Raw genomic sequence first — 17,219 nt, 5'->3', positions numbered from 1 at the left:
TGCATACCAGGAGAGGAGATGCAAGCACTCAAAAGAACATGCATGTCCTTATCATATGTGGTAGGCCAAACTGGCCCTTTGTTGGTTTTGCTGCTATAGCCTAACACAGCTACTGTATACACAGGAACACAGAAAGCTGCCATATACTGAGTCAGACCATAGGTCCATCTAGCTCAGTATTGTCTACACAGACTGGCAGTGGCTTCTCCAAGGTTGCATGCAGGAATCTCTCTCAGCCCTATCTTGGAGATGCCAGGGAAGGAACTTGGAGCCTAGATGCTCTTCCCAGAGTGGCTCCATCCCCTAAGGGGAATATCTTACAGTGCTCACACTTCTAGTCTCCCTTTTGTATGCAACCAGGGCAGATCCTGCTTAGCTTAAGGGGACAAGTCATGCTTGCTACCACAAGACCAGCTCTCCTCCCATGGAAGCAGATACATGTAGATATGTTTAAATTTCATTTTTAAAGGCAGATAACCCCTGTGAAGCATGCTCAAAGGGGAAAGAGTGACTGATGAATTAGTGTTCTGGTATACATGCCCATTTTGTAAACTGCAAAACCTGGCTTATGTCAGGGCGTGTGGTCAGAACCAGCTATGACTTTTGTCTTTAGCATTACACCTCTCTTCATGAACACTGTAGATTTAGAGACTTTCTGTTCCACAGTAGCAACACAGTGCTACTGTTATATCAAATCAGAAAACTCAAGGCCCACATCAATAGCTAGACTGAGGGGTGGGGTTAAAGTAAATGCTTGAACATTTATCAAGGTTAAAAGCTCCAAAGGTTGTACTTACCAAGGGAATTAAGAACACAAATCCATGAACAACACTTATTTGCTCAAGTCAATACAATGTTTTTCTGTACCATTAACATAATATAGGTAGGGTGAAAAAAGATGCCTCAACAATGAATAAGCCTTTGAGGCTACCTCTGCTTTTCAGCATGGCTTGTTTTTCATGAGGAAAAGAAACAGACCTGTTTTCTGTGCTCTCAAGACACAGAGAAAATAATGAATGTCTGCTGTTGCTGGACTTGGAAGATCATGTTCTATGCTCAAGTCTTGTACTATTGTTGTATAAAACATATGGGAATCATCACACATTTCAGCGTGAGTAAATCAATATTTGCATTAGTCTTGAATGATAGGCTGTGAAGCTGTTAATAAGAACACTAGTTCTTGCTCAGTCAAAAAAAACTCCTGAAAATCTACAAAATCAGAGAAAGCAAGAACCAAAACAATATTTGCAAAATAATTTGAATTCATGATTGGGACAGAAATAACCTGCATTTGTGAGATTGCATTTATGACATCAAAGTCATCTTTTGTTGCTGTAAATGCATGTTTTTAAAAGCACTCTATAATAATATTTTCAAAAACAGATTTTTTTCTTGAATACTTTTCTTTTAATATCTTTAGGTAGCCCTCATTCATAGTAAACTACAGCCTCAGCAAGCAAATAAACCTTTATCTGATTGACAGATACCAAACTAAGCCTGTCCAAAGTCAAACCTAAGGCTTGTCCCATGAGGCTCCACATAAGCATTTCTTCTGGAAAGGCCTTCCAACCTCTTAGAACCTAACTTGTCCTCAGATGTTGCTGGACTGCAAATCCTATAATCTCCATTCCATGATGATGAGAACTGGAGCACAACAGTATCTCGGTAACCCAAGTTTGAGAATCCCTGTGCTAACTGCTTCTGCCATATAGAACATTAAAAACACTGAACCGCCCACTTCAACCACTAGTTGAAAGGGTGAAATCATGATCATATTTATCATTCAAATGACAGATTTCCTAAGACAAGAGTACCTTTACTGCCTGCCTGGCTAAGCTTGGTTATCTCCGCTGATAAAACTTAAACTCAACCTGGATCTCCAGTCTGGTTCAAATTAGTGGTGGCCCATAGTGATGCAACCTAGCATCACTAGAGAAGGCCAGTCAAATATATGGCAGGTCTCAGAACACTGAAGCTAATCGCATTGAAATTAGGGATTAATTAAGTGATATTTCTGTAAATCGCTACAATAACTGAATTATCAAAAACATCAGCAACATGTACTCCTATTTACACAGAGGGCTTTTTATTTTGCAGGCAATTGAGTAAAACCATCTTTATGATTTTGAATTCTGAAAACAGTATTAGGTGATGTTTCCTCTGTGATCACTGCGGATTTTAATAAATTGTCTGTTTCATTAGCACTCACCACGCCAATCTCTGCATGCTAAAGGGTGCAGTTTATTAAACAAATATCTAGTCACAACCGGATGGGAGAGTGAGATTAAGAGGGAGCCAATAGTCACACTGGAGAGACACCCTTTGGTAATGAACAGTCACCCAGCAGAAACACACTTTAGAGAGAGATCAAATATTGATAGATCATCCAGGAGCCACCCAGGAGAGAAACAATTTGGAGCAAAGCACAACTACATGGGGAAACTGGAGATGAAGGAGGAAAAAAAGATGCATAAGGTGACACAATCTGTACAATCACCATCAAAGAAAGAAAGAAAGAAAGAAAGAAAGAAAGAAAGAAAGAAAGAGAGAGAGAGAGAGAGAGAGAGAAGAAAGAAAGAAAGAAAGAAAGAAAGAAAATCAGTTAGAGACACAGTTTAGAAGGGAATATTCAAATGAGATCGATATATTATTTGCATACACTTCCCACTATGGACAAAGCCTTTTAAAGAGATGTTAGAAATCCTTTTCAGAGACTTATTTTTGTGTCAGCCCAGAACAGTCAGCAAACCTCGAGGAAATATACACTAGATAAATACATATGGGCCTCCAATAAGTTTTTTCGACAAAAGGTTATAATATAAACAACTGTATTCTAAGTGCTTATTTCATCAACAGAATACATTTTGTTCATGCAAGGAGAGAGGACAATTTTCACTGATCCCCCTTCAGTCTCCACATACTCTGCTCCTCCCAGAAACCCAGAGGGACGACATGCAGCACAGGAAGCGACATCTGGAAGAAGGGATCTGACATGAGGATTTATAACAGGAAGGGAGGAGCTGCAAAAGTTACGCCCTTACGTCAATGGAAGTTTTTCCATTTGTGGAATATGGAAGAACTTCCATTCACATAAGGGGGTGACTTTTGCAGCTAACCGCATAGGATAAATCAATAATCTCCAAATCCTTAAAAGCTGCCACAAAGTCCTTTAAAGGTTTATTTTATACTTCTTGTTCCATACTTACCATTACTCCAAAGAATTTATTCTTCCTAATAATAATAAATTACTGAACATTTGTGCTTTAAAGTGTTCAAGACACTTCCCATATACTATTTTGTTGTAATCCTTACAATGAACTCAGTAGGGCAGGTGGGTGTTTTTTCCATGTTGCAGATGAGAGAGAGACAAAGTAGTGGGTTTATGGCAGAAGATTTCCATTGGCAGCTTCCTGATTCATTACTCAGTCTCTTAACCACTATGCTTTCTCTTCATCCTTTTCTCCAAAGTCATCCACATGTAACACAGCAATTTACAGCAGCCAAATTAATGCAATAATTCTTTTATAATGGTCTCTGAACTGATAGAAAAAAAACCTGAATACAACTTATCTGAAATCCAGTTATGATAAATTTAAGGGATAACCAGTATAAATATTTGTAGGGGAGATCTCTTGGGAGATCTGCCTCATTAAAGGAGAGATCCACTATTTACTCCTTAGAGGAAAACTGATCCAAAACCTAATGCCAAATAGTTTTACAGCGATGAATTTTAACAAGAAGAGAAAACACCAGACAAAACAAAACAGGGCTGAACAACAGGGCTGAACTCCTATCATTCCTAACTATTGGCCACTGATGATGGGAGTTGTATAGATGATGGGAGTTGTAGTTCAACAGCAGCAGGAGAAGAGCCTGCTGAAATAAGCAGAAACAGTTAAGGACAAAGCTAAACAAATGGTGCATATTTAAGCCATCTAGCTCCAGAATGAGATGAAAGAACAGACTAGGCAGTCACAACTTCATACTTGCATTGCAGAAGTTTTGAACTGTTTTGTGGTTTTAATCTATTTAAAATATCAATATAATTACATGTTGGAAGTACAGGTTGAAAGCCAAGAAAGGAATTCATTTTTCATTTCCCCCTGCCTCCAGGCAAATTCTAATGCAAGCATAGCCTATTTTCCCTGAAAGAATTGCTTTAAGTTATGCCATTGGACACTGCATTTTTTCATTGACTTCTTGTATTTCCATAACAGAGATAACATGACAATTGCTTACATTCACAGATTGCGATAGCTAAAGAAGTTGGTAAGTACTTTGAGTGTACCAAACATAAACATCAAATGTGCACAAACACACGTATATTCTAAATTCAGTTTACTAAGTATCATATAATGTTTTCAAAAGCTCTGGTCTTCAACAAGCCCCCTTAGTTGTTTGAGGACACTAAGATGATAATTAGGTTTAACAACATTTTTTATTCTGATGCACATATGGTGCATCAGAAGTTTCAAATGCATCTACTTCCTCAAAAAAAAATTAATCTAAGAAAATGGGACTGCTCTTAAAAAAACCAAGGTAGAATTTCCTATATGTATATTCAATGAGATAACATTTGCAATTTATAATATTAACACTGTTACTTTCAGCAGCTTCAGAAGAAGCAATGATCTAGCTCTAAATGGCACTAAAAGATGTTACCTTATGCCACTATAATAGCAATACTGTATTAAAATACCATACATCTCCAATGTACATCCCTCATCGTATTAATATGCTATTAACTGGATGGCCTTCCACCCTTATCCGCCCTGGGGGGGAAAATGGACTTGCGTTTTAACAGAAATGTGTAGATTTCACATACACTGTAGACATTTTGCAATTTAAACATAAAATATTTATTCATGCTGGAAGACACAACCCCGTCCCACTCATTCATTAAATATATTTATTTGAGAACAAATCTTTTTGATTGAAGACTTTGTAAGGAAAAGCCCTAGGACTCACAATGTCACCATTCGGCAAGCTATGGAAAGCTGATGTCAGTGACAGATAGCGTGGGCCCCTGGTTGTGACAGTTAATGCCTCCAGGATGTCCTCTGATGGGAAGTGCATGAAAAAGAATTACAGGTAAAGTTTGCTTTAAGTGCTGAAAAATGAATATTTATGCAGTTTTTTCACAAACGAGAATACTTCATAGGGGAGGCACACATTGCCTGTTATTGGGAGAACTGTGCAAAAAGAGGCTTGCGACAATAACAATAATATAAAAAGCCATCAGCTCTTCGCTATTAAAATTCATTGTCAATTAGAACAAAATGAAAACAGAAAGCCAGTGACATCTCCAAGTAGATACTTGGAGCAGAGTTATTAAGACTGGACCCTAGGAGATCAAGACAGCTGCAGACTTCATAGAGCTGGTGACCACCAATGTCTCCCAAGGTCAGGCTGACAGCAACTAGCATAGCAGTAAACCATTTTGGAAGTCTGTATTTTAAAATGCCTGCCCTTCCTAGCGGAGGGTGTCTTTCTGTGTTGGCAGTTTGGTGACTTCCCACAGTGAAGTTTAATAGAGGATGGGTTTTCCTCCTCCTCCTCTTTCAGTGTTTGGGATTTTTTTGTTTTGTTTTGTTGGTTGGTTATGTATGTCGATGGAGATAAGTGTTTTAATTACTTCTTTAATGTCTATGCTTTTGTATTTTTCTCCTCTCTCCTCTTTATTTCCTGCTGTTGAGATTAATGCCTCATCTCCACAGCAGGTGGCACTTTGAATTTTTTTTTTTTTTTTTTTTGTGGAAGCCTGGGCAGATTTACTTTGTAATATAACTTCCCCATTTTATACTTTTCTTTATTATTATACTTATTAGATATTCCCTTACTTTAGGAAATGAGATCTTACTTCATCCTTCGTTGTAGTCCCCTAATGAGGGCTAATGGTTAATAATAAGAAAAGGATGGTGGAGGACAAATAAGGCTGAGAAGGCCCATGGGTTGCTATTTTCTTCAAGTTAGAAGATAAAGGGCTGCTGCCAACATTACAATTCACTACTTGTGTTTCAAAAACCATCCTCATTAAGGAGAATAGTTAAAGCGGCAGTGGGGCAGGTGAATACTTTTCTAACATTAGAGGGTGACATAAAGTGTGACAGAGATCACACCAGGCCCCAAAATTCACCTCATTTTTACATGCTGCAGCACAAGGGATCTTTCCCTCTCACCTCTTCCCCACACCCGTACCCCAAGGAGCAACTGATGACACATACAAAGTATGTACTGAAATGACTACATGAAATGTATACATGATGTGAGAAAAGTGAACAGAAAGAATAAAACTAGAACCCAGGGTCATCCTCCATCTCTCTAGAACTGAGGGTCATCCAATAAAAATGATCGGTAGCTTCAGGACAAGCAGAAGGAAGAGCTTCCCCACACAGCAGATTAATCTACAGAATTGACAGTTACAAGATGTGGTGATGACCACTAACAAAGAAGGCTTCAAAAGCAGACTGACAAATTCTTGAAAGGCAAGTCTATCAACGGCTACTAGTCTTGATGGCGATATGCGATCTTCAGGTTCAGAAGCAGTATGTCTCTGAATATCAGCTGCAGGAGAGAAACAGCAGGAGGCGGCTACATGTCCCAGCGTCAGGCTTCCCAGAGGCCTCTGGCTGACCACTGTGGGCAAGCAGATGCTAAATTAGCTGGAACTTCAGTTTGATCCAGCAAGATCCTCTAATGTGCTTATGAGGGAATAGGGCTATAATGTGTGTGTGTTTGTTTGTTTGTTCTATTCCAGAGTTTGTATTTTTTAAGTTTCTGGGAATTTTTGGTGACATAATGCTTTGGCTTATCCATTAAATCTTTAGGTCGGTTAATCATCTGCTTTTTAACTGACTGACCCATTTTTAATTTGTCTGAAATGAATTTGTCTATTACCAAAACATTAAAGCAGATGCCTTTTTGGACTATTGAGGGAAGTGTGAAACAATTTTTTAAAAAATTTAGAACAACCCCTTTCATTGTTAACCTTTATTTAATACCTTAAAGAGAAGGCAGTATCCTGGATGAAGAATGTATGGACCATGTGAGATTCTGCTCCAAGATTTGTTATGGATTTTATTCCCTCTTTTTACTATAAAGTTACAGATGATTTTTAAAATACAGGAGAACCCCTTAACCACATGGGTTCTGTTCTGGGGGCAGTGTGTGGATAGTGAAATCACAGAAAATGGGGCATTCAGGCAATGGGAATTGGGGGTTAGGCTCCTGGGACAGTGAAAAAAGGGACAAAAAGGACTCAAAATGGGGGACGTTATGTGTGTGGGGGGAAGTGCCCTACCATACTCTGTGTGTCCCCAGTTGTCCAGCAATGCCCCCGCAATAGTCCAAAATCAGAGTTTTGTTTCTTTTCTTTCACAAAAACAAGCCACAAAATGGCTGCTGCCTTCAAGACGATGGGCGAAAATGGTCTCAGAGGTAATTTCTGCCCATCTCCAACCCACGAATAAGCAAATCTTAACCCTTTAATTGCTGGGTTTTTCCACGTATATTGAGGATGGGTGACAATTACCTGGCCATGGATACACAAGACTATGGATATACAAAACTGTGGATGCCAGTTCCGTGATTAATGAGGTTTGCTGTAGTGTTCTCCACATTAACCTGTGTTATAAGTAACCACTGAAGCTTTTCTCATGATCAGTGAGAAGAGCTTCTTCCGGGGCTGCAGGGAGAGTGGGCTTAGCCTGCTCTCCCCACAGACGATCCAAAGGCAGCCCTGCTGTCGTAAACCTGTCAGGCTAATCTAGAGCTATATATCAGCAGACGGGATGTCAAGTAGGCAAAGGGTCAAAAGGAGAATGTCAGAGCCAAGCAGTAAGCAATTTCCAAACCAAAGTCAGTCTGAGTCGTCCCAATATCGTCGGTCAAACCAAGTCCAAGTCGAATTCCACAAACAGAGTCCGAACAATACAGAGTCAAAGCACAATCAAAAACAAGCAGGAACACAGCTGGGTAGCTCTCCAAAGCACGATGTTGCTACCAGCAATGTGGCTGGGGCGAAGCCATCTTAAATAGACTGAAGCCATGTGCTTTCAATCATGGTCCCTGACTCAGCAGCTCTTCTTGTTAGTCGAGCTGTTCTGCGCGTGCGTCTCCTTATCGCCTCCTGTCTCTTCGACTGACGCCTCTCTACAGCTGAGATTGGCTGCGCCTCCTCCACAGGAGCTGTCGTACTACGATCTGTTTCTTTTTCAATGTCCTGTGAGTCGGTCCCGCTTGTCTCTGCAACTTCTTGCCTTTGAGGTTGCTGCACTCCTTGTCACACTGCTTGTCTCCTCCTCATCCTCAGAATCAGATAGCATGCCCATGACATCTGGGCAGCCGAATTGGCCACCCACACGACTGCTGGCTCTGTCATGGAGCTGGCGGGGGCTGCGGGGATTGGGGGCTGCATGGCCCCTGGAGGCTCCAGGATGCCCTGCGCAAGTGCACGGGGCATCCTGGAGAGACCCCTGAGCCTGGGAGGCTGCTTGCAGCCTCCCGGCTGGGGATCTACTCATGTGTCACCGTGCACCGCGGCAACACATGAGCAAAAAGATGAGGTTAATGGAGCGCTCCATTAACCTCATCTAAGGGGAGGGGTATTTATGGAGGCTAGCTTCCAGGAACCATGTGGCTCTCGTTGCAGGACACAATCACCCAAAAGCGGGCTAGGGTCTCTTAGCCCACTGTTCGGGCTAGGGTCTCTTAGCCCACTGTTGGGCGATCATGAGAATAGCCTCAGTGTCTTCCTGAATCTGTTCTTCTTAAAAGGAGATACTGTATGTTCTGTTTAAAAGATTATGTGTACATTCTTACATGGAACTCAGGGGAGTCTATTTAAAAAAATTTTTCCCCTGACACCGTCTAACTATTCTGCATAAGCCCACTCTCTCCCAAAAGTACCTTGGCATACTGTTCCTCTTTTAGCTATATGTTATTCTTTGTTATGGACATAGGAAGCTGCCTTATACTGAGTCAGATCCTTTGTCCATCTAGCTCAGCACTGTCTACAGTGACTGGCAGTGGCTCTCCAAGGTAACAGGCAGGAGTCACTCCTAGCTCTACCTGGAGATGCCAGATAGTAAATCTGGGATCTTCTGCATGAAAGCATGCAGATGCAGTTCCATTGAACAATGGCCCCATATCTTATAGAGCTCACATATAGTCTCCCATCCAATTGCAAAGCAAGGTGGATCTTGCGTAGCAAATGGGACAAATTATGTTCGCTACCACAAGACCAGCACTCCTCTCCTGTTATTTCAAAAGGTAAATTTCCTGTTGATGTGCTTATGTTTTGTTTGAGTGAATATAGGGTGCATAATCATATTGTACTAAATTATAAAAATTGCCTCAATGAAGAGCAGTGCTCAAAATACACAGGGCTCTTATCGGTCTAATACATCTTTTGAAAGTACCTGCAGCTTTGTTCTTAGATAACATTTGTAAGCCAGCCTTCTTTGGTTTTATGACTAGTGTTTAGTTTTGAAGCCAAGAGTACCAACATATTTGAGCTGATGTTTCTGCACACGTTGCTGAAGGAGGCGGTCAGAACAGTAGTGATTAGGGAAGTACATCAAACAGGAGCTCCACTGCATAACTACGTCCTGGCAACAGTCTCTTCTTTAACGTATATGTCTGGGATTACACTGCATCCCACTGCATATGGGTAAAAAATTGTTGCCACCAGAAGGCAGAAGTGCAGTTCCCACCATCACTAACAGGCAATGATTTTTTAAAAATTCTTGTAAAAGTAAGGGGCACCAACAAATGAGGGGGAAACAAATTGGGACCCTCTACATTGAATGAAATGGGATCCCTGAACACGAATAAGGCTCCTGAAATGAAAATGTTTAGAGTGTACTCACTAGCAGAGATTTTATTGGTACAGGGCATCTAGACCATATTGTGCCATATACTGTTACCACGTTTGCTCTGATTTATTATTGTTACCACACTTTGACTATGTTTTGGCTTTCTGTTTAAGGCATGTGCAAAAATGTCTTTCATCAGCAGCCAGATCCTAATGGTTTCTCAAGGTCTATATCAGTGAGATACTTTATGTATTTTTATTTTCCCCCCCCTCCACATACATTGAATGCAATCTAAGAAATGAAGCAGAACAGACTTTCAGTTACTATTTTTAAAATTAAGAATATGTTGTCAGACTAGTGAAAATATATTTATTTTATCTATGTATATACCTACTACATTTGTACACCACCTCTTCTTCAAAGAACAAGGGTGGCATACATGTGATTATTTTTATATATGCATGTATGTATGTCCTTGAAGAAGAAAGTAAATAGAAATTACAACTTGTGTACTATTGTTCTGTACTTTGAATAGAGATGAAAGACATATAACACCTATGATTGTTCATATCTAGAAAGGTCATTAGAACAGTATATGGCTTGTTTGGTGACAGATTCTCATTCTTATGTAAGACAGTCAGTTGCAAAGTTTGTATTTTGACCCATTAAAATTTGTAAACAATGTATTCAGAAAGTAATGGTTACTGGTTGTTTTTAAAATCAATTAAATTTTGATATGTCCAGCTCTGATTTTGCAGCTTTTTGTTTTTAATTCATAAAAACCCTAATTCCATAAAATTACAAATCTGTATAATATGGGGAGGAGAGCATCAGAAGGTCTGTGGACCATTAACTGATGAATGAATTGATTGATTTTGCATGTTCATATTTTATATCCTTTTTCTTATTACATCAACCCCAAACAGTTAACATGAAAAACAGTAAGAAAAAATGATCCCATTTTATCTCCAGAACATGAATGTCTCCTAGAGAAATTCATATCTGAGCAAATGATTTGGAACTCAAGTCCAATGTTCTATTCGCTATATTTTTTGCCAACTTTCCCCCAGTCAATGCTCCTGTGCTCTTGAGAGCAGCATGAAAGGCAGAAACTCCACAGGTGTGGATGAACTGCCTGCGTGTCATGCTGCTATTTAAAGGCACAGGAGCACTGCCAGAAAAAGCAACCTGGCAACCCTACCAATTATTTTTAATGCTGCATGTCATGTTACATGTAAAGGTCAAATGAAGGACACCAGGGCGTTCTTTGGCAAAATGCTAAGTGGGCCTGATGGGAATTAAAAGACAACGCAGCTTCATACCATGTCCTATTAGGACCTTGTTCAACTTCTCTTTCTATGTCCTGTTCTGCCAAGGCTAAAAAAGCTGAAACTGTAAGCCATGAATCATGATTTGTGGGGTTTAAGAGTTCTGCACGTTTTTGCACAGTAACTGCAGAAACAGCTGCTGTAAAAGGAGAGAGAGAAAATAAAGTGGAAGATTGCTCCAAACCTCTCTCTCATGTCATCCTAGCTACAAATCTGAAAAGGTCACAAGGGAAAATGAGTTTAGTGATCTCAGCCTGGGGCCAAAGCCAGCCTTTATGGAGCATGTGAAATTTCAGTGGAGGCAATGAAGTAGGACCCTGCTCACACCAGGGCTGAATTTCCACTACTAGGAAACAGGTCACTTCACACAATTGGGCCCAAATGACCAATGTTCAGCAGCATCCCAGCACTGACATAGCAGGGTGCTGCAATGAAGGTGACATGCAATCGCTATCCGCTCTCACTTGCTTCAATCTCTGAAAACATTTTGCTAGTCTGTTGATCAATAACATCAGCTGTACCAAAGGGACAGGGGCCTTCAACTCCCTCTCAAAAAAGCAAGTCCAATATTATTTGTTTGACATGCTTCACCACTTTAGAAAAGCCACAAGTGACAACAGTTTTCCATATTCTTTTAATTATCATGGCACTGGGGATGGACACAGACTTCCCTCCCTTCTGAGCCAATGATGAGCCAAAACAATGGAGGAAAATATTCATATCCCCAGCCCCATTTAGATGTTCCTTGCATCTCAGAATGAGAGTTCTAGGTCTAGTGCACACCACTCCACTGAGGGGAGGAAACAACTTCTGGTCAAGGCTGTACCACATTTATCTGGGCAACTGTCTTCCTGACATTGTGACTAAAAAAAGCCTTACTCCTTCCAAGGATGGATCGATGCATCAGTAAAGAGGCATGTGGAAGCTCAAGATGTTTTAGAAACCAGATTTCTCCTTGCTAGATAACATTTGAACAAGCTTTTTTTATATCAGCTTGTGATGCAAGAGATTCAGACATAGGAGGCTCTCTACTAACTGGGCAAGGAGGCACTTTTAAAAGCAGTGGCTCTCTTATAATCCCCAGGGACTTTTACACGCAGCAGGCTTTACTGCAAACTAGAAGTTGTCGCCAAAAAACAACACAAATAGTGGATTTTTTTAACCCCGGATATATATCAGTCTGCACTCTAACGTGCAGTGAAAAGAGTCTTCGGTGTGGGCGGTATATCAAATGTTTCTAATGAATAAATAAATAACCTCCATTCCGAAGGAGATGTGAGTTAAAGGGCTTTAAAAACCCCGTGTGAAAAACTTCAGGTGGAAAGAAACTATCCCTATTCATTTCAACACAGCTTCCCTCTCAGTGGTTGATACTGGCATTTTTATTTTTATATTTATTTTTACATTTATATCCCACTCTTCCTCCAAGGAGCCCAGAGCGGTGTACTACATACTTGAGTTTCTCTTTCACAACAACCCTGTGAAGTAGATTAGGCTGAGAGAGAAGTGACTGGCCCAGAGTCACCCAGCTAGTTTCATGGCTGAATGGGGATTTGAACTTGGGTCTCCTGGTCTTAGTCCAGCACTGTGGACTCACCCAATCTGAGACCAGGTCTGCAAGCTCAGTTAGGGACTCTGTTGCACAGCGGGGTGATCGGTACACCAACAGAAGTCCCAATCTATCTCTGGTCCCCAAGCATAAGTACACACACTCAATATGATCAGACGTTCCGACAGGGATTCTCGTAAGGGAGATATTATCCTTAAAGACCACAGCCACTCCACCTCCCCGCCCACATTCCCTCACCTGCTCCTCAACAAAGTATCCTGGAGGGAGAAGCTGGGCCCAAACTGGGCCACCAGCCTCCTCCAGCCAAGTCTCTGTAATACACACCAGGTCAGCCCCTTCATCCATGATCAAATCATGGATTACTTCAGATTTATTTTGGACTGACCTGGCGTTAAAGAGGAGCAAGGCAAGGCTCTGCGGGTAGTTGGCACTGCTCCCCAAGGTCAAAGAGCTGACAGGGCAGCCGGAAGGGAAAACAGCTATTAAGTTTCTGATTTCCCTTCCCCTGTAATGGCCTGCTGACCTGCCAACGTAGCTTCTTCTATTCCCCATCACCACTGGAATAGTTGCCCTGAGACCAGTGGACATGCCCCTCCGACTCCACATCTCCAGAAAGACTCAAAACAATGAAAATAATCCTAACCAGGCCAAACTCACTCCTCCGCAACCCAAAGGTACCGAACCGGGGGGTGGGGTGGCCCACGCCCTCGTTGCTCAACGAAGTGGCTCTCGCCACCACTGGCAGACTTCTTAAATAGCCCAGGGTGGGCAGGTGGAGCCAAGACTGCTCATTCTTGTAGCCCAAAGGCCCCAGCCCTGCCAACACTCACACAACCGGCAGAGGTGGCAGGCAGAAGTCTCTCAGGCAGTTGGTAGCAACAAAAGCAGCAGAGGAGCCGCACCCAGTAGTCAGACACAGTCTCCCACCCTGTGCCCTCCTGCTGGTAGATGGAAAGTGGTCTCCTCCTCTGCTGGGCACAGGTAACAGGCAGCAGCATTAGCCACAATCCAACTTCTGTTGCTTGAAACTGGTCATGCATTGCAACTGCTAGTCCATTCACACAGAACTGCTAGTCCATTCTTATGGAAAGATGCAGCCAGTTAGTGTGTTGGAGCTTGGATGAGCAACACAACGGATAGTGATGTGTATCTCCTTCAGTGCATATCCACATAAGCTGTGCTCATGGAAGGCTGCTACTGTGTATAGATCTGCCATGCTAGCTTAGAGCAAATATGTCCATGGGGCACACACTGTATAAAAGAAATGTGACTGTGATACATGAAGTGCAACTGTCCAATGGTGCAATCCTGTGCTCACTTTCTCTGCCGTATGCCCCAATTACTTCTGTAGGACTTATTTCTGACTAAACACACATATGAGTGGACTGCAAGTCAAGAGAGGTCATCAGCAACAATTAAGACTGCTTGATATCCAAGTATTTAATTGCAGACTATGATCTATACAATGGGAATTTTTACAGAGGGGATATGGAAAACATTAAAAGGCTGTGCATGTGCTTTTTCTCAATAAAATCCTTAAAAACAGGATCAATGCTCCATATAGTTAAATGTGTTGGGAGGAAGGTAAGATCAATGCAAAGTGGCATTGAGAGGCAAAGTGGATATTCATTCAATGCTAGCAATTCCTAATGAAATTATAAATGGCCAGGTCACTTGTATTATGTGGTTCTGCTATCCCTCCCTGGTGTAAGTCAATGAGATCAAACAGAGCTTTACCAAATTACATCAGCAGATGGTCTGACTGTAGGAATACAATATTGTCTTAATCTATTAAGTAATTAACATTTATAATGCACCAAATGTAAAACTAAATTGCATCCAATTTTACATTTGTTTTTATACGGTATTCAATAAGGAGATGGAAAATCACCAAGAAATTAGTTTCATACTCAGAACATCTCATTTGAGTTATGGCTTCTCTACCTGCACCATGTAATGGGAGATTCTTCACTAGATGTTTTAGAAATTGGTAACATTTGGGCTGATTACTGGGAGTTGTTTTTCTACATGACTGATCATGTAAAAACAACAACAACCCATCAACCAAATAATAATCTATTGATTAAATTTAAATAAATTTGCATATCAATATTTTGGTGCTGTGATGAGGATGTTGAAAGAAGTTTGAGATTACATTAAAAAAAAATCAGAAATGCATATTAAAAATCATTGGATACAGTCAGCTGGGAAATTCTCCTGCACAAGCCCCACTGAAATGAATTGGAGGGATGCAAGAGCATTGTGCTTTCCCCAATAATTTAAAGCGTGCCTGTTTAGGAAAATTTCCCCAAAAGTGGATTGTGTCAATTGTTTAGGGGGAAAGCTATCATCAGTGTTCTCTCTCTCATTCTGAATTACACTAACAAAATGGCTGCAAAATCACTATGCCCTTCAATCACAACCCCACCAATGAAAAATTGATTGCTGGGACAACATAATCAACATATCAACGTAAATTTTGGTTGATTAATCTATCAATTAAATCTTCTGAAAGTTTTTCCAGCTTGCCTTAGCCACTATTTCACAAGTGCAGAATGATTAAAATGACGAAAAATGGTGGTGGTGGTGGGTTTCATTCAGCATTTCAAAGCATGCTTATCAAGCATGAAACTAAGTTATGTGACTGAATAGTAATTCAGGTCATTGGTCATATTTTGAGCTGACCACAGATGCTGCAGTCAAGAAAGTCCAGCCTTTTATGGTCACTTAACTCACTTTTGAAGATGGTGGCATTTTTAAGCAGGACCTCTAATGAAAATTGTCAGGCACATCTGTATGGAAGCAGGTAGTCCTTCCGGAAGGGGCGTTGCTCGGTGCTTAAATGATCTGGGGCCCAGGTCCAAAGCCCTCCTTTCAGTAACTAAATTCAACCATATCCCCCTCCCCCAAGGATAATTACAGTGCATATTTTTTTCCAAGTCTCTAATATTATAATGCAGCATGTATGCAGGTGGAAGCAGCAGAGAGTTAGGTGAGGCTAGGCATTCTCGCTCATGCTCTGTGCAGGTGCCTCAGCATGGAGTCATGGAGGAGAGGGGTGGCTAATAAGATTTGGGGCTCTGAGCCATTCATTGAGGCCCTATGAGTCACACCCTAATTCTCCCCCGAGAAGAACATTTGGGGTGGTGTACAAATGTAATAAATAAATGAGCCTCTGCCTTCAGGTATATGTCTTATGCTATTTAGGGCTTTATAGGTCAACAGCAGCAGTTTGAACTGTGCCCAGAAAAAAAGTGGAAGCCACATCTTGTGTAGGGAAAGTGAAGCGATGTGAGGGTGCATATTCCTGGCACTGTTCCTGGGCAGCTCCAATTTATTTACTGTATTTGTACACTGCCCCCAACTTTTGTCTCCAAGGTTACAGGCAGGAGTCTTTCCCAGTCCTACCGGGACATGCCTGGGATTGGGAATGTATGCATGTAAAGAAGATGCTCTAACACTAAGCTACAGCCTCATCCTCGGGGGCTGCTTTTCCAGCCTCTGGGTTGCTCTTTCAGTTCATGAGTCTCTTCCATCTTTTACTAGTTAAGAGAAGAACCCCACTGTCTCGTGCCCAGGAGCCCTTAGACTCCAAAATGCTAGCTGTGCTGATCAGTAGAACCTATCATTTGTAGAGTACTTCTCTCTAACTCTTTGAAAAGTTTTCATAACTCAGACCACTACAGCTTGCATTAATTCTTTGGAGTATTTACATCCACTTGAAAGAACAAAAAAGAAAGAAAAGAAAAGAAAGCACAAAAGCACTAAAGGCTGTTCAGTAATTTTTTCACATATTGTTCCACCTACGCCACACTGCTCAAATCGCTTTAGGTAAACCATCTCTAACATACATTAAAAATGATGCCCCGTGAAAAGGATTTTAAGCAATGTTCATTTGTCTAGAAGCACGGATGTGGGACTGAAAACCCATCATCAGTTCGTTTTGACAAAAAGGTAATAATTAAAGTCTTTTAACTCCCCTCCTCCTTCTACTGCACATCATTTGACCTATGATAAAACAGCCTATCAAATTTCCATTCATTATTTCTACCTGAAGGGCTTTGCCAGCTCACACATATATAAATCTCAATTTGTCAGCTTTAAACTATACCTGTCCCACCCGCTACGAGGGCTCATTGCTCTTGTCCCTTAAAAATTGCCAAATACCGTCAAGTGACATAACCTGCCTTCAGCCTCCAATGACCCTTGCAATCAATAATATTTGTAACCTGTAAGTGCAGAGTTAAGTAGAACAGAAGCCATGCACTATCCTCGTTAACCACATTGAGCTGTGATACTGCAACCTGCTCCCTTGTGCCTCCTGTGATCAATTTTAATCTCTGGTCCAGGAATAAAAGAACGCAGACTCCTGCTTCTGAATTCATCTGAAAAGGATGCTATAGATTTGTATGTCTGCAGAGGGAATGAAAGATTTAATTCAACCAGGGGCTGGAGGAAAGAATGCATCTAAACTATCATTCCTTCTCATTACCCTTGGTAATATTT

The 17,219-nt window shown here is 41.1% G+C and overlaps 1 protein-coding gene across 18 annotated transcripts in view; it reads right to left on the bottom strand.

Moving 5' to 3' along the window:
- The window catches only part of DPYD (dihydropyrimidine dehydrogenase), a 773,239-nt gene that overhangs the window by 429,835 nt on the left and 326,185 nt on the right, over nt 1–17,219 (bottom strand). For 2 of the 18 annotated variants that reach the window (XM_053242825.1, XM_053242827.1), the window contains one exon: nt 3,510–5,060. The exons of the other annotated variants lie outside the window; for them this stretch is intronic. In XM_053242825.1, the coding sequence (XP_053098800.1) occupies nt 4,988–5,060 (73 nt within the window). In that variant the 3' untranslated portion in view covers nt 3,510–4,987. Of the gene's footprint in view, nt 1–3,509; nt 5,061–17,219 lie in introns of those variants that run through there. 18 annotated transcript variants of the gene reach the window in all.

The sequence above is a fragment of the Hemicordylus capensis genome, chromosome 4, assembly GCF_027244095.1.
Source record: "Hemicordylus capensis ecotype Gifberg chromosome 4, rHemCap1.1.pri, whole genome shotgun sequence".
In the NCBI taxonomy this organism is placed as follows: Eukaryota; Metazoa; Chordata; class Lepidosauria; order Squamata; family Cordylidae; genus Hemicordylus; species Hemicordylus capensis.
This window is presented reverse-complemented; position numbering and strand designations above follow the sequence as displayed.